The 24,205-nt window shown below is 46.5% G+C and overlaps 1 protein-coding gene and 1 long non-coding RNA gene across 4 annotated transcripts in view; one reads left to right on the top strand and one right to left on the bottom strand.

The window, feature by feature from the left end:
• ST3GAL5 (ST3 beta-galactoside alpha-2,3-sialyltransferase 5) overlaps nucleotides 1–15,230 on the bottom strand; it is a 54,473-nt gene extending 39,243 nt beyond the window's left edge. The window contains exon 1 of one of the 3 annotated variants that reach the window (XM_063648572.1): nucleotides 15,020–15,230. In XM_063648572.1, coding sequence (XP_063504642.1) covers nucleotides 15,020–15,101 — 82 coding nt within the window. In that variant the 5' untranslated portion in view covers nucleotides 15,102–15,230. The remainder of the gene's footprint in view (nucleotides 1–15,019) is intronic. The other 2 variants (XM_054475727.2, XM_054475729.2) reach the window with 2 other exon arrangements.
• Nucleotides 15,231–15,476: 246 nt separating this feature from the next.
• LOC129030422 (uncharacterized) lies at nucleotides 15,477–18,462 on the top strand. Its single transcript, XR_008500648.1, has 3 exons — nucleotides 15,477–15,998; nucleotides 17,362–17,391; nucleotides 17,877–18,462. It is a non-coding gene; the product is annotated as an uncharacterized LOC129030422 (long non-coding RNA).
• The last annotated feature ends 5,743 nt before the right edge of the window (nucleotides 18,463–24,205 follow it).

Here is a 24,205-nt window from a genome sequence, read left to right as displayed (position 1 = left end):
ACAAAAAACAAACAAAAAAAACCACTGGAAGAGGCTGCAAAGCATGCAGATTCCCACACTTCATCCCCAGAATGTCCCACCTGGTGGCAGGTCCGGGTGAGGATGCTGACTGTGCATGTTAACCAAGTTCCCCAGTGATATGTGGGTACAGCACTTTGAGAAATCCTGCCCACCAGCAAGTTTCTCACAGCTGGAGGAAAGCACGTGTAATTAACAACAGATTTTTAGCCTACATATTTTCAGATTCTCCTACAAACTGAGCAGAGTTATGAGGACCTACCTTCTGCAATGAAAAGAATTAAAATGTTGCTGTGTGAATGCACAATCAATACTATACTAATTTTGACCATCAACCAAGATGCAAGCACTTCAATGATTCTTGTGCTTTTTAATCTACTTCAAATCTACTATTCCTCTAGTGTTGAGAACACATTATTACTATCATCCAATTGCCTGCTTTTTATAAATGTAAAAGTGTTAAGGCAATTAATTCTGAGCCCTTGGACTATATGAACATTCTCTAAAACTATAATGTGCCCGGCACGCACGATGGGATTTCTCCAAGACTTTACTGAAGTGGTAAAGATGTCAGGAGGGCAGTTACTCTCAGAGACCAGTTCCGCTTCCACCTATCTCACGCTCTCCTCCTCACTCCATATCAACCAAGGGGGCCTCATGCTCGACTTGCCCTTCCTCTGCTGCCCCTCTGGATGGCTCCCTCCCCACCATCTCCATTCACGTTTTCATTCAAAAGTTGCCTTCGTTGACCACCCTCTGTAAAACACCACTTCCACTCCCTCTTTCCTGCTTCATAGCATTCATTGCCACTGATACATATTTGCCTATTCTCTGCTCTCCCCACTAAAATATAAGACTCCCACCTTAGGGACTGTGTCCATTTTGTTCACAGCTGTAATCCAGGAATCTAAAAAGTACCTAGCATATAAAAGGCATTTAACAAGCACCTGCAGAGTGAATGAACAGATGAATGAATGATCAGTGGCCTGCAACTAGATCCCCACACCAAGTTAACCCAAATTCACCACGGTCCTAACAAGAGACCACTGTGAAGACCAGACCTTCCAGGTGTCCCAAGTATCATAATCATTGGGCATTTATTCAATGTCCAGATGGCACCAGGCACATGGAAAACAGGGATTGAGATCCTTTTTCAAACAAGACCCACCATATGTGTTTGTTGAGGGGAGGCTAGGTGAACAAGATAAAATGACTGTCTCCCCCCACCATGGAAGAAAATGGCAGATGGATCTTTTTGTTGTTGTTGTTTTTGAGAGAAGGTCTCGCTCTGTCACCCAGGCTGGAGTGCAGTGGTGTGATCACAGCTCAGTGTAACCTCGAACTCCTAGGCTGAAGTGATCCTCCTGCCTCAGCCTCCCATAGCTAGGATGATAGGTGTATACCACCACACCTGGCTACATTTTTAATTTTTTTGTAGAGATAGAGTCTCAGCTTTATTGCCCAGGCTGGTCTCAAACCCCTGGCTCCAAGCAATCCTCCCACCTCAGCCTCCCAAAGTACTGGAATTTGCAGGCGTGAGTTACCACACTTGCCTGATTTTTTTTTTTTTTTTTTTTTAAAGAGAAGAGCAAAGAGATGAAATACTCAACTGTTTGGCTATTTGATAACAGCCAAATCACTCAATCTCTTTGAGGAGGTTTGGTAATCTGTAGAAAGCAGGGTTGGGTGACATTTCTATGGCTCCTTCCTCCAATAAAATGTTATGATTCTCACTCATCTACATTTCAAAAGAAGAACAAGAAACATGAAGCTTAGCTTACTCAATGGATGCTAATATGTTATAGCCATCTAGAGGAGAAAACCAGAAAGCTGGAATAAGTGGGAGAAGATGGATTTAAGACAATAAAAATGAAAGAGAGTGGGGGAACACTGGGGCGGAGAAAACAGAGTGGAGGTTGAGAGACAGGAAATTCTGGGAAGGGAGAACTGGAAGGAAAAGACAGGAACAGGAAGAGAAGTCCCAGCACTGTTCTTCTTTCTGTTTCCCAGGGCTAGGGAGTTTCAGAGGAACTCCTCTTTGCGAATTCTTATAAGCAGACCGATTACAGGCAGCGCCTCACAAGATTACACAAAGCGATTACAGGCAGCACCTCAGAGATCCTCCTCTGATTCCAAGACCTGCCACCTGCTCCCCTCCCCACAGGAGAGGTTCCAGCCAGAAGCGTAGAAGGTTGCCCTAAACTGGGTTTTAAAAGTGGGGCTGAGGAAGGACCCTCTTCCTCATGCAGGACATAATAAATTCGCGATTTCTGCCAAAACATACAACCTGAGTTCTGTCAAGGTAGCGGAAAGACCCATCTTTAACTGGCAAATGCTGAGGATTTGGGTAAAACGCACCCTCCAAGGGCTCCACCAAAGCACCCTGGTGAAGTGCACTGATCTCTGTGCACAAACACCCTCAAATGTGTTTAAATATATTTTAAAACTTATGATCTGCCTGGGAAGCCTCTTTCAGGGGCAGCTGTAGGGCTAGTCTAAACCAGGTAAATGTATGGGTCAGAGTTGGTTGACCAGATGCCTGAGGACAGCTACAAGGACTGCAGTCCCCTAAAATAGCAGTGACAATGGTTGGTTGGGGGCTGGAAGGAACCTTCAGGTTCAGCAAAGCTACATTGTTAAGTGTTCCTCCACCCTGTTTTCTTTTCTTTTTCTTTTTTTTTTTTTTTGAGATGGAGTCTCACTGTTGCCCAGGCTGGAGTGAGGTGGCACGATCTCGGCGCATCATCTGCCTCCCAGGTTTCAAGAGATTCTCCTGCCTCAGCCTCCCGAGTAGCTGGGATTATAGGTGCATGCCGCCACACCCGGCTAATTTTTGTATTTTTAGTAGAGACGGGGTTTCACCTTGTTGGCCAGGCTGGTCTCGAACTCCTGATCTCAAGTGATCTGCCCGCCTCAGCCTCCCAAAGTGCTGGGAGGTGTAAGCCACCATGCCCGGCCCTCTACACTGTTTTCTGATGGTACCAGAGGAGACAAAACAAATTCTGCAAGAAAGCTCAGTGCTATGGGCATGACTTCTGTAATGACCACGGAAAGGGCAGACACTGAAAAGCCCCATGGTGGTTTCTGATGCTAGACTGGCCACAGCACCCATGACCTAGAGGCTGTAGTTTTTAAACTTTATCTTGAAATAATTTCAAACTTAAAGTTGCAAAAATAGTATAAAGAATTTCCATCTGCCCTTTAACCAGACTCCCCAGTTGTTAGCATTTTACCACATTTGTGCTGCCATTCCATTGGTATACTGTGTGCATATTTATTGGACCATTTGAAAATTGAAGACATGATGACACCTACCCCTAAATATTTTATTATTTCCTAAAAACAAAGATATCCCCTTTAAACAACCACAGCATAATGATAATTAGGAAATTAACACTGATTCAGTACTGTTATCTAAATACCTTATATAAATTTCTCCACTAGTCCCAGGGATGGCCTTAGAACAAAAACAGCAAGAATATATGTTATTTTCTTATTTTCTGTTACAGGGTCCAGTCCAGGATCATTTGGCATTCACTGTCATGTTCCTTTAGCCTTCTTTAATCTGAAACCATTCCTTTATCTTTCACAACCTTGGCATTTTTGAAAAGTACAGGCCAATTATTTTGTAGAAAGTCCCTCAACTGGAGTTTGTCTAATGTTTCTTCATGATTAGATTCAACTTATGCATTTTTGGCTGGAATATCACAGAAGTGATCCTGTGCCCTTCTCAAAGCACTTCTCAGGAGGCATGTGATGTTGATTTGATTAAGGGTTAAGGTGGTAGACGCCATGTTTTTCCACTGTCGAGTTAACTATTTTCCCTTCGTAATTAATAAGTGACTTGATGGGAGATACTTAGAGACTAAGTAAATATCCTGTTTATCATCAAATCTACTTGTTTCAGTACCCACTGTAGATTCTTGCAGGAGAAGGATATGACTCTGTGAGGTCAAACAAATTCAAACCTCAGGAATGAAACTAGGGCTGGATAAAACAGTAGGTGATGAACAAAAATTAACATGTAAGACTCCTATCAGACTTAATTTCCCCATTTATGTTCACTCTTAGCTATTAAGAAAAAAAAATAACCTCTAGATTTGCTTTTGAGAATACAGTATATATAAGTTGGGAGTATGGTAATTTCTCTATTGGTGCTTCCACGTCTGCTAGAAACTTAGCCCTTCAATTCACAAAGTGTCCAGTGGCAGCAAGAAGAGACACCCAGGTCCAGAGAGCTAACAGCTGGAGCCATCCTCACACCAATGCCTGATTTTCCAAGGGCAACGCTGCGTGGCTCAGCTTGGTGATTCCCAGTTTACTGTGGTACAATGTAGGCAGCTACATTTAAAAACGAGAACTCTACTCTCAACTGATGTCCAGGTTTAGAAACTCTGATTTGCCTTATCCAAGAAATATTTTAAAAACCCTGTTAGGACACAAGTAGAAATTTCAGAAAATAATATAAGAACAGAAAATTTAAAAATCACTGTTATCTTACAACCCAGTGATACCCACTGTTAACATTCTGGTCTGTATTCTGTCAGCCTCTGCTCTTTGCATAGATATATTATCATGACGGGGGTCATGCTATCTACACCAGCCTCATTCAAGGTGCATTCCACTAGGGAATGAAGTCCTACAAAAAAGAATAGATTTTTCTCAATTCTCCCAGGAATGATCTATAACTAGAATCATTCCAGAAGCAAGGAGAGAAGTTAATTCATAACATACAATGGTTGCCTGACAGTATTGGGGCAAAAGTCTCTTGTAGAACCTCAGTTGAGAAGGGCTGGTCTGTATAGTTGTCTTAATTTCCTTTGTTTACCTAACTATCCTTTAAATAAAAATTTCATAAGCTTCTTCCATACACCAAGCACTGGGAATATAAAAATAAATAAGACACAGCACTTTCCTCTTTAAATGAATAATCCAGCTAGGAAAACTGAAAATGCCCAAATACTCAAAATACCAAATAACGCTGTGATAGAGGAGCTACAGTAGACCTTGCGCATCCTGGGCAGGAAACCACAGGCTCCATCAGAGGAAATCAGGGAGGCCTCCCTGAGGAGGTTATGTATGAATGGGTCCTCAAAGAATGACTAAGACTCTGGAGACAGGACAGAGAGAGGAGGCGGCATTCCAGACAGAACGAAGGTAATGCCAAGACACACAGAGAGAGGTGTGTGCTGGGGCCAGATTACAGGGGCCTGGGGAAGAGTGGGCAGACGACGCAGCTAGGAAGGAACCAGGCCCTCTTATGTTACACAAAGGAGGATGGCCTTAAGTGGTTCTTAAGTAGGAGAGTGGTGAGCTCATACTGGGATGAAAGAGGCCAAGGGACGGGGTAGTCAAAAGACCACTGAGAGCAGTGCAGTGAGGGGTGACGGAGGAGCTGACACAGCCAGAAAGGCCGGAAGGTGGCCAACCAAGAGATGTGGAGGAGGAAGGTGCCACAGGACTTGGTGACCAAGCTAGGAGGGGCTATTATTATAGCACTGGGCCAGCCAAGATCCATCCTGTGTAACAAATTCAGGTGGCTAAAGAGGGGAGTCGCAGGGGAGAAGGTATGCAAGAAGGCTTCAAATGTTACTGTTTCTCAAAATGATTTAATGGTGAAGGTAGGGGTGTCCCTCAAAGAGAAAGAGACCAGAGGGAGCAAGACATGACACTAGGGGTAAACTGAAGAAATTGCCCCTAGAACTGCCCCTCCCCTTGGGGTCCCACCAAGCTTTTACATAATAGCTCTCCTGTGGTGGGCCTGTGTGACAGCACATTATACACGCAGAATATGCTATGAGAGAACAACTCTGTGGCAACCCCATGAATGCCCCAAATAAAGCAAAATCTAGAAGCTAAATGTTTAATGGAACATTTCCCTCTTAACCCAAAGGAAATACAAGTAGTTGGGCTGAATAAATAATACTTAATAGGAGAAAGTGAAAGTCAGCAGAACTGACAGTTAACAAAAAGCAATTCTGGGACCCAGTACCCAAAGGCTCCAACATGTGGGCCTTTTACTAAACTTGAGCAGAATGGGGAACACAGGGTATCAGATGATGGGAAAGTTTGTGGGCAAATTCTAAAACAATGAAGATCCCACTGCCCCAGAAAGCGTAAGGGTGAAAGTTCTTAAGGTTTTGGACCATAAAAGTGATATCACCAAATAGGACCTTAGAAATGTTCTTCAGGGAACAGCTGTCCAGGTGGATGGGAAGGGAAGATAGGGAATTTGCTAGGCAGTTTTTTCCAATAACCCATGGTATTCAGTAATCCTATATACCTTATATGAACAGAAGAACCAGAGGAGTCATAGAAAGCCCCAACTCAGAAAATAATGACCCTAGAAAAGGAACTGGAGGGACAGTGACAACCCAGAGTTTGGTAGGACCTGGCAATTTAGGGTTGGAAGGAGAGGGAGGAATTGTACAGGGGACAAAAGGAGATTTTGTTTGGGCTGCTTAAAACTCAGAACAAGTTACATTTCCATTTCTAAAACCAACAACATATATTCAGGTCTAACTAAAACATATAATTTCCTTTTATACCCCACTCACATCTCTTTTACTGTTGGCTCTGAAATTCTGGGAAACTAGCATTTGGGTAGGCTCCCCAACAGACATAACAGTTTTTAATTATACAACCCATTTTTGATCAAATAGGAGTATGTGCCTGGGGAGATAGCAACAAGAAACACATACACTGTCCCTCCTTCAAAAAGCTCTCATAGGCCGGGCATGGTGGCTCATGCCTGTAATCCCAGCACTTTGGGAGGCTGAGGTGGGTGGATCACCTTAGGTCAGGAGTTCAAAACCAGCCTGACCAACATGGCAAAACCCTGTCTCTACTGAAAATACAAAAATTAGCTGGGCTTGGTGGCATGCACCTGTAGTCCCAGCTACTCGGGAGGCTGAGACAGGAGAACCAGTTGATCCTGGGAGGCTGAGGTTGCAGTGAGCCAAGGGTGCCACTGCACTCCAGCCTGGGTGACAGAGCAAGAATCTGTCTAAAAAGGAAAAAAAAAAAAAAAAAAAAACTCTCATGATCTCATTTTAAAAAACAGATCAGTAGGTCTATTTTAACTTATCTATGTTGGACATGCGGGCAGAGTGTCAGATGATGTTTCAGATTTGGGGTGTATGTGTGATATGGTTTGGCTGTGTCCCCACCCAAATCTCAACTTGAATTGTATCTCCCAGCATTCCCACATGTTGTGGGAGGGACCCAGGGGAGGTAATTGAATCACGGGGGCTGGTCTTTCCCGTGCTATTCTCATGATATTGAATAAGTCTCACGAGATCTGATGCACTTATCAGGGGTTTCTGCTTTTGCTGCTTCCTCATTCTCTCTTGCTGCTGCCATGTAAGAAGTGCCTTTCACCCTCTACCATGATTGTGAGACCTTCCCCAGACATGTGGAACTGTAAATCCAATTAAACCTCTTTCTTTTATAAATTGCCCAGTCTTGGGTATGTCTTTATCAGCAGCATGAAAATGGACTAATACAGTAAATTGGTACCAGTAGATGGGGCGTTGCTGAAAAGATACCTGAAAATCTGGAAGCAACTTTAAAACTGCGTAACAGGCAGAGATTGGAACAGTTTGAAGGGCTCAGAAAAAGAAAGGAAAATGTGGGAAAGTTTGGAATTTTCTAGAGGCTTGTTGAATGACTTTGCCCAAAATGCTGATAGTAGCATGGACAATAAAAATCCAGGTTGAGGTGGTCTCAGACGGAGATGAGGAACTTGTTGGGAACTGGAGCAAAGGTGACTCTTGTTATGTTTTAGCAAAGAGACTGGCAGCATTTTGCCCCTGCTGTAGAAATGTGTGGAACTTTGAAGTTGAGAGAGATGATTTAGGGTATCTGGTGGAAGAAATTTCTAAGCAGGAAAGCAGTCAAGAGGTGACTTGGGTACTGTTAAAGGCATTCAGTTTTAAAAGGGGAACAGAGCATAAAAGTTCAGAAAATTTGCAGCCTGACTATGTGACAGAAAAGGAAACCCCATTTTCTGGGGAGAAATTCAAGCCAGCCGCAGAAATTTGCATAAGTAGCAAGGAGCCTAATGTTAATCCCCAAGACCATGGGGAAAATGTCTCCAGGCAATGTGAGAGACCTTCACAGCAGCCCCTCCCATCACAGGCCTGGAGGCCTAGGAGGAAAAAGTGGTTTCATGGGCTAGGCCCAGAGTCCCCATGCTGTGTGCAGCCTAGGGACTTGGTACCCTGTGTCCCAGCCACTCCAGCTGTGGTTGAAAGGGGCCAATGTACAGCTTGGGCTGTGGCTTCAGAGGGTGGAAGCCCCAAGCCTTGGCAGCCTAGTCAAGAACTGAGGTTTGGGAACCTCTGCCTGGATTTCAGAAGATGTATGGAAACACCTGGATGCCCAGGCAAAAGTTTGCTGCAGGGGTGGGGACCTCATGGAGAACCTCTGTTAGGGCAGTGCAGAAGGGAAATGTGGGGTCAGAGCCCCCACACAGAGTCCCTACTGGGGCACTACCTAGTGGAGCTGTGAGAAGAGGGCCACCATCCTCCAGACCCCAGAATGGTAGATCCACCGACAGCTTGTACCGTGTGCCTGGAAAAGTTGTAGACACTCAACACCAGCCCATGAAAGTGGCCAGGAGGGAGGGCATAACCTGCAAGGCCACAGGGGCAGAGCTGCCCAAGACCATAAGAACTCACCTCTTGCATCAGCATGACCTGGATGAGAGACATGGAGTCAAAGGAGATCATTTTGGAACTTTAAGATTTGGGCCAGGTGTGGTAGCTCACACCTGTAATCCTAGCACCTCGGAGGCCGAGGTGGATCACCTGAGGTCAGGAGTTCAAGATCAGCCTGGCCAACATGGTGAAACCCCATCTCTACTAAAAATACAAAAAAAATTAGCCGGATGTGGTGGTACACACCTGTAATCCCAGCTACTTGGGAGGCTGAGGCAGGAGAATCACTTGAACCCAGGAGGTGGAGGTTGCAGTGAGCTGAGATCATACGCCATTGCACTCCAGCCTGCGCAACGGAGAGAGACTCTGTCTCAAAAAAAAAAAAAATTTGACTGCTCCACTGGATTTCGGACTTGCATGGGGCCTGTAGCCCCTTTGTTTTGGCCAATTTCTCCCATTTGGAATGGCTATCCCAATGCCTGTACCCCTATTGTATCTAACTTGCTTTTGATTTTATAGGCTCATAGGCAGAAGGGACTTGGCTTGTCTCAGATGAGACTTTGGTCCATGGACTTTTGGGTTAATGCTGAAATGAGCTAAGACTTTGGGGGAGTGTTGGGAAGGCATGATTGGTTTTGAAATGAGAGGACATGAGATTTGGAGGGGCCAGGAGAGGAATGCTATGATTTGGCTCTGTCTCCACCCAAATCTCAACTTGAATTGTATCTCCCAGAATTCCCACATGTTGTGGGAGGGACCCAGGGGGAGGTAATTGAATCATGGGGGCCAGTCTTTCCCGTGTTATTCTCATGATAGTGAGTAAGTCTCATGAGATCTGATGGGTTTATCAGGGGTTTCCGCTTTTGCTTCTTCCTCCTTCTCTCTTGCCTCCACCATGCAAGAAGTGCCTTTTGCCCCCCACCATGATTGTGAGACCTTCCCCAGCCATGTGGAACTGTAAGTCCAATTAAACCTCTTTCTTTTGTAAATTGCCCAGTCTGGGGTATCTCTTTATCAGCAGTGTGAAAACGGACTAATACAATGTGTGTCTCAGGAAAGGGTTCCCAGAGGAAAGAATGTTTCTGCCCAGGCCTGAATAGGAACTGGAATAGGATGGGAGAGGCAGGTGCCTCGGGAGCAGGGACAGTGGGGACGGAAGGCAGAATGTCAAGGGCAGCGTGCCTAAAGAACGCCAAGTGCAGTGTGCCTAAAGCGTCTACCCAGGAGGGCACAGCACCCTGAGACTCTAGAAAAGCAAGCAGTCCATGCCACAAGGGGCTGCAATTTTACTCTAAGAATAAAAGGGAGCAACCGGTGGTGAAGTGGTTTAAAGTGGAATTGGATTTTGGAGACCTCTCTCGAGGCTGGACTGGAGATGGGGAAGTCCTCTCACGAAGCAGGACCAGTTAAGAGGCTGCTATGGAGCTCCAAGCAAGCGATGATGGCACTGCCCAGGAGTGCACTCACCTGACAGGATGGAGCCATCTCTCAGGCCCCTAAGATCATCCTCGCCAATTTCACCAGTAGCTGTTCCAAGGGGCAGGCTGGGAATGCCCTACAGACCACAAAGACATGGATACGACAGCCTCATTTACCACCTCTAGGCCAGACTGCCTGAGTCTGAACCCAGCTCTGCCCCCGACGGCTTCTTAACCTCTGTTCCTCAATACCCTCCTTTATAAAATGGGGATGACAATGGCGCCAAACACTGAGGGCTGTGGTGAACATTACATTAGTTAGTATATGTAACATGTCTACAATAGATGAGAATAAAGTGAGTAGGAAAGCATTTATTTCTTTTTGTCATATCTATGTTTTGTAGCATGTGGGTTCATTTGTGGGGGCAGGGAGTGAATTTACTGTGAAAAGCAGAATATAAAGCAGCTCATTAATAATTTACATAGTGTGCAGCTGTGTTATTAGGTGCATAAGAGTTTAGAAATGGAAACTTTTTGGGAAATTGAAACTTTGATCTACCTGTTTCTTTTCAATTTTTAAAATGTAGTTACTAGAAAACATAAAATTAGACATGTGGCTCAGGTTATATTTCCACTGGACAGTGGTGATCTAGAGGAAGGATGAGCAAGAAGCCCACATCAGTCCCCAAGTCCTGGGTGACAACAACTGGATTGCAGAAAGTGACAAGCAAAGAGAGGAGAGTATCAGAGGCCATACTTGTCCTACTCTCTTCTGCTAGAGTATAGATTAGAGATGAGAATAAGATGTTTATGAAAAGCAAAAAGGCGGTGAAGAACAGGGCAGAAGAGGATAAAAACGCAGAGGCTGAGGAGGAGAGAGGAAGGCTGAGGAAGAAACGATGTGTAACAGAAAAACTGCCCCTGCTCAGAACTCAATACACATAAGCTCTGAATTATGAAAAAGACATGGTTTTAAAAACAGCCTTAACAGTCAAAAGACAGAAGTACTATTCCACCAAAGCAGACCTTTCTAATCTGTTATTTTTATCAAACTGATCCTATCCTATCACATGATACTTAACTGTTATAATTCCAGATGTTAAAAATTGAAGGAAAAAAGGAAAGAATTCATGGGTACAGGACTTAGTGAACCATCCAATAACTTAATCCTGAACATTTTTCCATGCTGTAATAACGGGACAACAAAAATGTCTTACATGGCCTCAAAAACCCAAATAAGAAATGGGCTTTTCCTCTAGGTCACGGACAATTTTTAGCAGAAATGCAGAGAAAGCAGGCCACAGAAGTAGACATAAAGTATAGGAAGTACAGTATTATGAGAGCTCAGAGAGGAGGGGTTTGTTTGCAGCAAGAAGGGTGGGAGTTGAGACCAAGCCAGGCAGTTTCACCAGAGAAACACTTCCCTTAGGTCAGAGGCTCTTGGGGAGCTAAGGGTTCCTCACAGCTCAGCTTGCCCTGCTGCCTGACCCACTGGGAGACTGGGGCCTATAGGTGACCACACTTGCTGACACTATACACAGCCAGGTAGAAACTGATCCTGACTGCTAGAAGGACTCCTGATTCCTGCCCCAGTCTCCTTAGAACTGTGGCCCTCATCAGCAAACAGTGAGGAACTACCAATGTGATCATTTCAAAACTGGAATAAGGCCGGGCGCGGTGGCTCACGCCTGTAATCCCAGCACTTTGGGAGGCCAAGGCGGGAGGATCACGAGGTCAGGAGATCGAGACCATCCTGGCTAACACAGTGAAACCCCGTCTCTACTAAAAATACAAAAAATTAGCCGGGCGAGGTGGCAGGCGCCTGTAGTCCCAGCTACTCGGGAGGCTGAGGCGGGAGAATGGTGTGAACCCTGGAGGTGGAGGCTGCAGTGAGCCGAGATAGCGCCACTGCACTCCAGCCTGGGTGACAGCGAGACTCCGTCTCAAAAAAAAAAAAAAAAAAACTGGAATAAAATAGCTGTGCCCGGGGCTCCTAAAACAGCAATACCATGCCTAGGTATGGACCTATCAGAAATGCAGACACATATGTACCAAAGCCAGACACTACAGTGGTCACAACGGCACTTTCTGTAACAGACAAATGCTGGAAACTGCCCAAATGTCCACTAACAATGCGTGACTAGTGGTATATTCACCCAATGGCCCCTATCACCAATGAGAGTGAACATGCTTCAACCATGGGCAGCATCATGAGTGACTCTCAGAAACTCAATGCTTAAGGAAAGAAGGCATACACTAGCCAGGCACAGTTGCTTATGCCTGTAATCTCAGCGCTTTGGGAGGCCAATGTGGGAGAATAGTTTGAGGCCAGGAGTTGCCAGAGACCAGCCTGGACAACACAGTGGGAGCCGTCTCTACAAAATAAAATAAAACAAATTAGCTGGGTCTGGTGGTGTGCGTCTGTAGTCTCAGTTACTGAGGAGGCTAAGGCAGGAGGATTGCTTGACTCCAGGAGTTCAAGGCTGATCCGGAGGGAGGCTGTGACTGGAGTACAACACAAGGGGAGCTCCCAGGGTCCTGGCCAGTTCTGTTTGTTGATCTAAGTGCTGAGTGCATGGGCATGTTCAGTCTGGAAAATTCATTGAGCAGGACACTTATGGTATGTCTACTTTCCTAGTATCTATGCTATACTTAAAAACAAAAAAAAGAGGAAAAAAAAGCTTTGTCTGTCTGGTGTCCAGGTAAGACAAGCCTGGTAGTGTCCTTGAAGCCTCAAAGCTGATTTTTCTCCTGCTCCCTTACACATTTCACTTGCTTCTCCTCTGCACGTGTGCTTAAGCTGGCTGTCTCCCGGGCGAGCCTGCGTGTCACTGTCATATTTATGGTTTCCTCCCACACCAGGCCTGTGATTCACCCCACTTTGGATGCCTTTGCTAACTTATGCCACCCACACTGATCTAGCCCTTGCTTTTCCTTCCTCAGCAGTTAGGCAGCTTGGAGCATCATTAACGTGTGTATATTCCCAGTTGTTTTACTTCTGCCAGAGCTTCCCAGCAGACTAAAACCATGGGGCATGCCCTTCGGGAATGATCTCAGTCCTCCATCGTGTCCACAGGCAGTGCGGATTAAATCGCTCCTCAGGAGCCAGGAGAGTGTAGAAGGTGAGCCTTATCCCTTCTCCCAGAAACTGCTGGCTCCAAGACACCCACCTCAGCCCTCCAGGACCTGGAATGGACTCCCACAGAGGACTCACCAACCTCTTTTCATTCATTGCCTCCCGAGAGCCAACCTGCTAGATAAATTCCCCTCACTCTGCAAATAGTCCCACAAGGCAAGCAGGGGAGAACTAGAGGAGCAAACCAAAGAACAGAGTGTGTTCTTATTCTGCCACGGATATATCCTTAACATTCATCACCAATCTATTTTGATAAGATGCAACAATTTACAATTTATGCCAAAATTATAAGAACTGTCCAAATAGTCGTAAATGTGAACTCTCAGAATTTATGCCTGTCAGCCCTCTCTCTTCCATGAGCCCCTTCATGCCTTCCTATCTCACCTATTTCTTTTCTCGCCTAGACGAAGAAACGCTGATCATAACCAAGAATATCCAATGGTCATTTCATCTTACAAAAACAGCAGCACCCATATAATAGGCACACGGGTAAAAGACTCAAGACATGCTGGTTATATGCTCTCGCAGTTCGTATGACTCTCTCCAAGTGACAGCTGGAATTCAGGTGCTTCCAGGCTCTGTTACTAGCAATGTTAGACACTCCTCGAAGCTGTCAAGCTCTCAGGATTATACAAGTGAAACCACAACCTGTGCTGACTGTATTCAAGTCTGTGCCCCTTCATGCAGCAGAAATGGATTCCTCTTCCACAGTTTCAGCAGCTGTATCGTTCCGTGGGATTAGCAGCCATAAGCCCGGGGGAGGGCAGCTAAACACCAGTGGGCAGGAGATGAGTCTCCTTCCTCTCTGTGACACCCAGCACGGCCCTGCCACGAGGAGCAGGCAACCACTGGTGCCAGATGAAGCGCAGCACATAAAACCATTTTCCCCTTCAAATGAACGATGCCTAATTAAGCAAAAGCCGCATGCATGACTTAAGACATGAGGATATAAAATTCGTCTTCCGAGTCAGCTAGAGATTCTGCAGGATCCTCTACCCTCGTAAACGTATTTTTTTATGATTAGAAAAACCCGGGGCCTGGAAGGGACCTCGGCCATCGGCAGGGTAAGCTTCTCAGGAGAGACCATGAGCCCGAGCCCCACTGGGGGATCAGTGTCTGCCAAGGTCACCAAGCGGGTGTGGGGCAGGGGCAGGGCTCCTCGGGGATGCTCTCGGAAAACCCTGCGTTACTTACACACGCAAGGCGTACAATGCATGCACACCCGCGTCAAGCCACGGCTTACAATTCAGAAGAAATCAAAAGGTCGCCAAAACCTGTCTTCTCCGCAAGGCTGGCTGCAGAGAGAGTGCAGGGAAGGTCACCGGCGAATTTCTACCAGCGGCCCCACATCACGCCTCCCCGATGGATGCAGAGAGCGGTTTCAGGAGCTGCTAGTAACCTTGCAGGGGGTCCCCTAAGCCCATCCCAGGAAAACGAGTTAACTCGGCTCTGCTAGCTCCGAAGCTTCCAGCAATGAATTAAATCCCGAGCTGCAGCGGAAAGCGGCGGGTAAAGGGCCACGGCGGCGGGACCCGACACCCGGCGGTCCGCCCCACCCTCCACCGCGTCCACACCTGCGTGGGCCCCCCCGCCCGGTCCACACGGCCCGGGACCACGACTCTCCGCCCGCGCCCCAGCCGGGCTCGCCTGAGGGTGCCGTGCCCTGGGCGCTGCCCGCGGGGTTCGAGGCGGAAACGCCGCGCCCAGCCAGCCCGGGCAGAGACAGGTCGCCGCCGCAGCCCCCAGCCCGCGGGTCCCCGCGACGCGGAGGGGGCTGCGCCACGTACCTCGGCCGGCAGGTGCCGCCGCTGCCTCGGTCCGCGGCTGCAGGGGACGCCGCTCCGCGCAGCCCGCCGCCTTCGTCCGCATACTAATGAGGGGGCGCCGGCCGGCCGCCAGCCCGGTACCGCGCGTCCCCACCCGCCCCCAGCTCCGCGCTCGCGCCCATTCAGCCGGGGGCCGCCGCTCCCCCACGCAGATGCGGAGGAGGGGCGCGTGGGCGGGGTCTGGCGTCACGAGGACGCGGATGGCCAATCGGAGAGCACGATGCCTCCGCGGCGGCCCCGCCCCCGGGCGCGCGGCCAGTCAGCCCTGCGATGCAGTGGGCATTGCCGGAGCAGGGCGCCCCCTGCAGGGACGCACCCGGGGCGGAGGCCGGGCTGGGGCCAGCCCCCCTTGGTTTTGGAGAGGAAATGATATACAGTTTTTAAAAGCATAAATATTCGTGAAAATAAAAAAATTCAAGAAGGAAACAAAGCTTAAGGCAGTGATTGATAGGTTATTTCTTGGACACAGCTGAGCGTATACTGTGTGCCTGCAACTTTCCGGTGCTTTCGGACCCGACTTCAGTGAAGCCAGTGAAGTCGGTCGACTTGCATAACTTCCTTTCAGAGGGGCAGACGCAGCACCGCGGCCGTGTGCCTGTGATCTCCTTCTGGGTTTGAAAAAGAAGATCCTAGACACCGAGCCAAATATGTTTGCATAAACGGGGAGCCTTGTTGCTCTTTTTTGTAACAGCTTGGCTCAGGGCAGCTGGTTTGGAGTTGTCTCTGTTCTTCCCTTGGTGGGGGTGCCGGAAAAAATGTGCTGCCTGGGCGATCGAGGTTGGGGCAAAAGCGTTGCAAAGGAAACGGTGGGAGGACTCTACTTTCACACTTCCCAAAAGGGTTTTACCATAAGACTATTTCTGGATTGTTCTAACGTGAGGATATTGGGAGCATTTTGAAAATATTGGAGGAAAAGCTGTCACTGGGCGATTTAAATCCGGTAAGTTGGCCAAGGCAGAGCAGCTGCTGGGGTCAGCGACAGCTGACCCTTGCAGCTGAGTACCTTGCCCTCTTAATCTTGGAGATCAGCCCAAGGCCCATGTGTTACAGGAAAGGGGTCCCGATCTAGACCCCAAGAGAGGGGTCTTGGATCTCATGCAAGAAACAATTCAGAGCAAGTCCACAGTGCAAAGTAAAAGCAAGTTTATTAAGAAAGTAAAGTGGTGGCTGGGCACGGTGGCTCACGCGTAATCCCAGCACTTTGGGAGGCTGAGACGGACAGATCACCTGATGTCAGGAGTTCAAGACCAGCTGACCAACATGGCAAAACCCCGTCTCTATTAGAAATACAAATATTGGCCGGGCGTGGTGGCGCAAGCCTGTTGTCTCAGCTACTCACGAGGCTGAGGCAGGAGAATCGCTTGAACCCGGGAGGCAGAGGCTACAGTGAGCCGAGATCGCCACTGCACTCCAGCAGGGCATTCCTGAAAATAAGAGGAGGGACATATCCAACTAAGGTACAATGCTTGTCATGCTTGTATATATGGGGAGATGTCTTCTGCTACAAGGGTTTGTGACAATAAAGGATTAATTTTTCCTAATTACTATAGTTTGCAATAATCAATATTATTATTTTTAAAGCAAAATTAGGAATGCCTTTGTTCTCCAGATATCGGGATATCTGGACACTCTCAAGTCTGGGTCTGTTTAGTAAGCATTATTAATTTGTTCCCTTAACCATAAACCTCTAGAGGCTAGGAATGCCTAACTTTCAGGAAATGCAGCCTAGCAAGTCCCAGCCTCATTTTTCTATCCCTCACTCAAAATGGAGGCGCTCTAGTTTGAACGCCTCTGACACATGTGCTTGATGCAACACTCTTTACCGCTCTTTGTCTCCCCTGCCCTTCCCCTTCTCTTCCAGATTCCCCTTGTCTGCAAAGCCAGGCGCTGATAGCATTATGGCTGCCATGAGAGTCAGCAGTATCCCAGCTTCCAAGGATGGGTGTAAGTTGGGGGTGAGGAAGAAAAGGAACTTGAAGCTGCCTCCTGTCTCAGAATCACAAGACATCTGTTAAGCCCTTACTACCTCATTCACTCCACTCACATTAGGTTGACCCACTTGGGCAGCAAGACAAGCAGGCCCGCAAACTTCCTTTTCATCAGCCACAGAGACATCCTTAGCTATTATTCTGGATTAAGACAGAGATCTCCAAACAGCAGACTAAGATCAGCCTCTAGATCTCAAAGCCTTACTGGTATCTCTCCAAGTCAGTGGCTGATCTCAGAGAAGCTTCTGAATAGTGACTAGCAAAGAGTCACTCAGGCTACTTACAAATCCAGGACAGCAACGCATTTTTTTTTAGAGACAGATTCACTCTGTCACCCAAGCTGGAGTGCAGCGGCACGATCCTGGCTCACTGCAACCTCCACCTCCTGGGCTCAAGCAATCCTCCTACCTCAGCCTCCCAAGTAGCTGGAACTACAGGTACCCAACACCATGCCAGGCTAATTTCTAATTTTTTGTAGAGGCGGCAGTCTCCCTCTGTTGCCCAGGCTGGCCTCAAACTCCTGGGCTCAAGTGTTGCTCCTGCCTGGGCCTCCCAAAGTGCTGGGATCACAGATGGGAGCCACTGCATGCAGCCAAAACCAGTTATTTTTTGGCTGGGAACGGTGGCTCGCACCTGTGATCCCAGCATTTTGGGAAGCCGAGGTGGGCAGAGTATTTGAGGTCAGGAGTTTGAGACCAGCCTGGCCAACATGGTGAAACCCTGTCTCTGCTAAAAGTACAAAAAATTAGCTGGGCATGGTGGCATGTGCCTGTAATCCCAGCTACTCAGGAGGCCGAGGCAGGAAAATTGCTTGAACCCGGGAGGCAGAGGTTGCAGTGAGCCGAGATCATGCTAGTGCACTCTAGCCTGGGTGACAGAGCGAAACTGTCTGAAAAAAAAAAAAAGTTATTTTTTATCAATATATATTAACATGCAATGGATTTATTATTATTGTTATTTTATTTATTTATTTATTTTTTACTTGAGACAGAGTCTTGCTCTGCCACCCAGGCTGGAGTGCAATGGTACAATCATGGCTCACTGCAACCTCCACCTCCCAGGTTCAGGTGATTCTCCTGCCTAAGCCTCCAGAAGTAGCTGGAATTACAGGCATGTACCACCATGCCCAGCTAATTTTTGTATTTTTAGTACAGATGGGGTTTCACCATGTTGGCCAGGCTGGTCAAGAACTCCAGACCTCAGGTGATCCACCCGCCTCAGACTCCCAAAGTGCTGGGATTATAGGTGTGAACCCACAAAGCCCAGCCAGATTTATTATTTTAATGACTTAATAAATATTGTAAAATTTAAATATTTAAGTTAAATTAAATATTTAAATTGAATTAAATATTTAAAAATTTCTCAGTTTTAATTTCTAATTTGGCAAATATCAAGAGAAAGACCATGTCAAAAAGATTCTTTGGGATCCTCAGTAATTTCTAGGTGTGTAAATTGATCCTGAGACCAGAGTTTGAGACTTACTGGTCTCAGCCACCCAGAGTAGCCCCATTGCCCCATCCTCCTTGCCACTAGGAATGGTTCATGGGTAGCCATAGGAACCACACTGATCCAATCAGATGAAGTCTCAGGAATTTATTGGATGCTGGGGGAGAGATGCTTTCATGTTCTGCTAGACAAGAACCAGGCAGTAAGTAGCCTCAGAAGCTGTTGGTAAGACAGACATCTTGGACTACAAGAAGAGCTTATTTTAGGAAGAAAGTAATGCTGTGGGAAGCAGAAGACCACAGTTAGAAAGAAACCATTTCCTTTATGACATTGTTGAGTCACTAAATCAAACCAGTCCTGAAGTCCATCTTGCCTCTGTACATTTCAGTTGTATGAGATAGTAAGTTCCTCTGTGGTTTCAACTAGCCAACCCCAGGTGCCCCAACTGATTCGCCATGTACTGACTTATGCAACACAAGTTGCAGTGATGAAATGAGGCTGGAAGGCAGAGAAGGGTCCAGGAGGAAAGTACCTAGCTCAGGCAAATGGGATCTTCAGCAGCATATGATCGTAAGCAGCAAGATTATAGCAGATTTTTACTTCTTATTTTTATTTTTGCTTTTCTGTATTTCCCATATTGGTCAACATGCATATGCATTGCTTTTACACTGAGGAAAAATTAGAACCTATATTATTACTTTTTTTGATAGTGCAATGACTAGCAGTGCAATATTAGAGAACAGGTTGGGGAATGGGAGATGGCAATAGAACTGTTAGGCTAGAACTGCTAGCAGGGAAGAAAGAAAATTTGCAAGGGATGCAGATGGGCCCCAAAACCAAACTTACTTTCATTTACAGCTTTGCCAAGAGCCAACCTCAAAGATTCTGGGGGATGAACAAGAATCCCCAAAGGTTAAGAAATCATTAATTATGCCTCAGTCTAATTGGCTGGAATATTTACAGGGAGAAAAATGTGGCCAACGTGAAGATCATATGTCAATACTGGAAAAGACTTAGGATATACTATTAAGTGAAAAAAATTGAAAAGGCAACACATCATATGCAAACATCTATCATGTGGCCAAAAACTGGAAGAGAACTTGGAAAAAGAAAATAGTTGTGTAGGGTGGTGGGATCACCAGTAATCTTTCTTCCTTTTTAACAAATCTGTTTTAATGTTGTTATAATGTTGTTTTTTGCAATAAGTAAAAATGTAGGGAGTCATTGGTTCAAATTACTGAGGTCTCAAAGAGGCCTCTCCAGATGGCCTGTTTTTTTTTGCCTGCCAAATGGCCCTCACCCCATGCCATGACAGAAGCTGTGCCTTCCCTGAGGGCCCAGTGTCTTTGAAACTGTCAGGGGTGATGCTGGTGTGACTGCTTTGTAGGTGGCCAGAAGGAAAGGAGGGAAGAAAGATGTTGGTGGCAGCCAAGACCGAGGATGTCTGTGAGGCAGGAGGGGTGAGGGGTCCCTTGCCTCAGAACACAGGCTCTGTCTGCTGCCCTGAAGCACAAAGGAAGTTGGTCTCTTGAGGTTTTTCTAGGAATGTTTTCCTGTGAGCAATCACAGGAGAAGCGGGAGTAAAACAAACAAAGGAGGGAAAAAGATGACACAAAAACATCATGGGAAGGCTGACGGTTGGCAGAGGAGGAAACAGTCCCTCATGGAATGAATTGTTCTGCTAGTGGAGAGACTCATATTGACAGATCCAGGCACATCTTCAGGCTGCCCTTCTGTCTGTCTGTCACCCATATATTCATTCTACAAATATTTGCTGAGAGCCTATTATGTGTGAGGCATCATGCTAAGTGCATAACATAAATTACTTCATTTTATCTTCACAGTGTCCCTTTAAGGTAGGGTCTCTTATCCCCATATCTTACCCAAGGAACCCGAGGCTTAGAGAAACTTAAGGAGATAAAATAACCTGCCCAGGGTCACAAAGTCAGGATTCAAACCCAGGATGTCAGAGTCCAGAGCCTGTTACCAGTAGAGGGTCCTGACGAGTCAGTAGTCGTCCAGGTTCTTGGCATTTGGAACAAAGAATTGGACAAAATGTGCAAACAAAGCAACAAAAGAATGAAGCAAAGAAAGCATAGATTTATAAAATGAAAGTATACTCCACAGAGTGGGAATGGCCCGAGTGAATGGCTCAAGAGGGCTGGTTACAGAATTTTCTGGGGTTTAAATACCCTCTAGCGGTTTCCCACTGGTTACTTGGTTATACCCTATGTAAACAAAGGAGTGAACCATGACCAGTCTGATTGGTTGCGGGAGGGGACCAGTCAGAGGTACTTTCCATTTTTCATCTGTGATGCAGTGCAAAGGGAGTAGCCTCTGATCCTTTTGTTACTTGGGTGTGGAGAGGTGGGGTTTTCCATTTGATTCAATTTTAGGAAGTCAGTGCAAATCAGCCTTAGGTTCCCTGCCTCCAGACCTTATTCTCTTGCCTCAAGCCTACCAAAGTGATAGGGTTTGGCTGTGTCCCCACCCAAACCTCATCTTGAATTGTAGCTCCCATAATTCCTACATGTTGTGGGAGGGACCCAGTGGGAGATAACTGAATCATGGGGGCAGTTTCCTCCACACTGTTCTTGTGGTAGTGAAGAAGTCTCATGAGAGCTGATGGTTTTATAAGGGGAAACGCCTTTCGCTCGGTTCTCATTCTCTCTTGTCTGCCGCCATGTAAGACGTGCCTTTCGCCTTCCACTGCAATTGTGAGGCCTCCCCGTCACATGGAACTGTGAGTCCATTAAACCTCTTTTTCTTTATAAATTACCCAGTCATGGGTATGTCTTTATCAGCAGCATGAAAACAGACTAATACACTAAGACATAGTCCTCACCCTGAAGGATCAAATTGTCTAACAGAAGAGAAAGACACTTCTAACAAACAAACTAACAAACAAAAACTAGTAAAACAACAAGATGTAAGAGAAAAACTACTAACAAGGAGCCAAAGGCAGGGTGCACTGGCTCACTCCTGCAATCTCAGCACTTTGGGAGGCCAAGGTGGGAGGATCGCTTGAGCCTGAGTTCGAGACTAGCCTGGGTAATATAGTGAGACCTCATCTCTACAAAAAAATACAAAAAATTAGCTGGATGTGGTAGCTTGCACATGTGGTCCCTGCTACTTGGGAGGCTGAGGTAGGAGGGTTGCTTGAGGAGGTTGAGGCTGCGGTGAGCCATGATCAAACCACTGCACTGTAGCCTGGGTGACAGAGTGAGACCCTGTCCTCCCACCCCCAAAAAAAAGAGCCCTAAGAGCATCAAGGGGGCACAGCAGAATCTGTCTTGGAGCTCAAGGCCACCTCTTAAAGGGGTGAGACTGGTTTTGAAGGATAAAGTAGGTATATTGATAGGTATATTAGTTTCAGGCTATATTCATTTTCTGTTTCTGTGTAATACATTACCACAAATTAGATTAAAACAACACATCTTTATTATCTCACAGTTTAAGTCAGGTACAGTGTAACTGGATTCTCCACCCAGGGGCTCACATGACTGAAATTGTTACCAAAAGAGGGCTCTGGTCTAAGTCCTACTACTCCCAGCACAGAAAGCCAATCACTGAGACAACAAGTATTGTCAGTGAAGAAGGCTTTAGTCTGTTGCTGCAGCCAAGGAGATAGGAGACCAGTCTCAAATCTGTTTCCCTGACCTACTAAAATTAGGGGTTTAGGCCAGGTGCGGTGGCTCATGCCTGTAATCCCAGCACTTTGAGAGGCCAAGGCAGGCAGATCACCTGAGGTCAGGAGTTCAAGACCAGCCTGGCCAATGTGGCAAAACCCTGTCTCTACTAAAAATACAAAAATTAGCTGGGCATGATGGCATGTGCCTGTAGTCTCAGCTACTTGGGAGGCTGAGGCAGGAGAATCGCTTGAACCCAGGAGGTGGAGGTTTCAGTGAGCCGAGATTGTGCCATTGCGCTCCACCCTGAGTGACAAGAGCGAAATTCCATTTCAAAATAAACAAATAGATAAAAATAAATAAATAAATAAAATTAGGGGTTTAAAAAGCAAGGAAGAAATGTAACCACAGGTGCGAAAATAGGAATTAGGAAGGAGTAAGGAAGAGGAGTTGGTCAACAGGAAGCAAGTGGTCTTCTGGCAGATGAGGGGTCTGGCATCTCATTGTCCAGATTCAGTGATATGTAAGTTTCTGTTCCTTGATACTATCTGGAAGGCCTGATGGTTTCCAGAGAAAGGAACCCAGATAAGACAAATGTAATTTCTTAAGTTTCAAGACTTGAAGGGTCAATTTCCTTGTTTATTTAAAAGAAACCATAAATATCAGTTCTATGGGACAATTGTGCCAGTTTTCAAAATCAAGATGGTGGGGCTGGGTACAGTGGCTCAAGCCTGTAATCCCAGCACTTTTGGAGGTTGAGGCGGGCCAATAGCTTGAGCCTAGGAGTTCGAGACCAGCCTGGACGACATGGTGAGACCCCATCGCTACAAAAAATACAAAAATTAACCAGGCATGGTGGCACATGCCTGTAGTTCCAGCTACTTGGAAGGCTGAGGTGGGTGGATCACCTGAGCCCTGGAGGTCAAGGCTACAGTGATCCATGCTCATGCCACTGCACTCCAGCTTAGGTGACAGAGCAAGACCCCTTTCTCAAAGGAAAAAAAGAAATCAATCAAGGTGGTGGTCAGGGCCGCATTTCCTATCTGGGCTCAGGGTCCTCATCCAAGATCATTGCTTTGTGGCAGAATTTATTTCCTTACAGTTATAATAGGATTGAGGTCCTCACTTTCTTGCTAGCTGTTGGCCAGAGACCCTCCCCCTCAGCTCCTAGCTCTAGGGTGGCCCCATAGGAAGTTCCTTGCCACGTGGTCCCATGAGAAGTTCATGGTGTGGACACTTGCTTTCTTCCAGGGCAGCCAGAGCACAGCTCTATAAATTTCTCTTCTGCTACCACTCAGACAAAACTCTCTGCTTTTAAAAGCTCATGTGATTAGAGCAGGCCTGCCTAGATCATCTCCTTATTTTAAGGTCAACAGATTTGGGACCTTAATTGCATTTGCAAAAGCTCTTTGCAGCAACACTTAGATTTATGTTTGAATGACTGAAAGTGTGCATACCCCGGGAGCCAGGAATATGGGGAGTTATCTTAGAATTCTGCCTACCATAATATGATTTAGCAAATGGAGAAGATGAGGAAGGGTTGTCTAGGAAGAAGAAATAGGATATGCAAAGGATTCTGGGGAACTACTGGAAAATGATGCTAGAAAAGTGAGTGCCATGTCTCTAGCAACATGGCAAACCAGATTCTGGAGAAATCTGCCAACTCAAAGCCCCTAAGATACTGGGGAAACTATTAAAACATGTTTTGTAGCAAGGCTGAGCTGGCAGGAATGGGAGGAAACTCCTCTGAGGTCGAACAATGAGAAAGTGTTAATCCCAAGAGGTGAGCAGGAGCCAGCACTTGCCCTGGAGCCACCTGCTAATCCTGGCCAAGCTGCAGGCTGGAGATAGGAGACAAAATCTAGACTGGAGCAGAGGGTGAAATCAGATTGGAAATCCTTATGAACACCAGAGCCCTCAAAGGGTGGAAATTTCAGCAAGGGTGGTTGGACTTTTCTCCCCAAAGGAAACGAAGGAATGCTTGCCATAGATAGTCAATTTGCCTTAAGATACCTGATTTTAGCTCAGAGTGGAACCAAAACAAAGACAAAAGTTTCCCCTAAGAATTCCTAACCAAAAGCCCA

The sequence above is a fragment of the Pongo pygmaeus genome, chromosome 12 (assembly GCF_028885625.2).
Source record: "Pongo pygmaeus isolate AG05252 chromosome 12, NHGRI_mPonPyg2-v2.0_pri, whole genome shotgun sequence".
Taxonomy (NCBI): Eukaryota; Metazoa; Chordata; class Mammalia; order Primates; family Hominidae; genus Pongo; species Pongo pygmaeus.
Note: the sequence above shows the minus strand (reverse complement) of the source record. Positions and strands in the feature narration are given on the sequence as shown.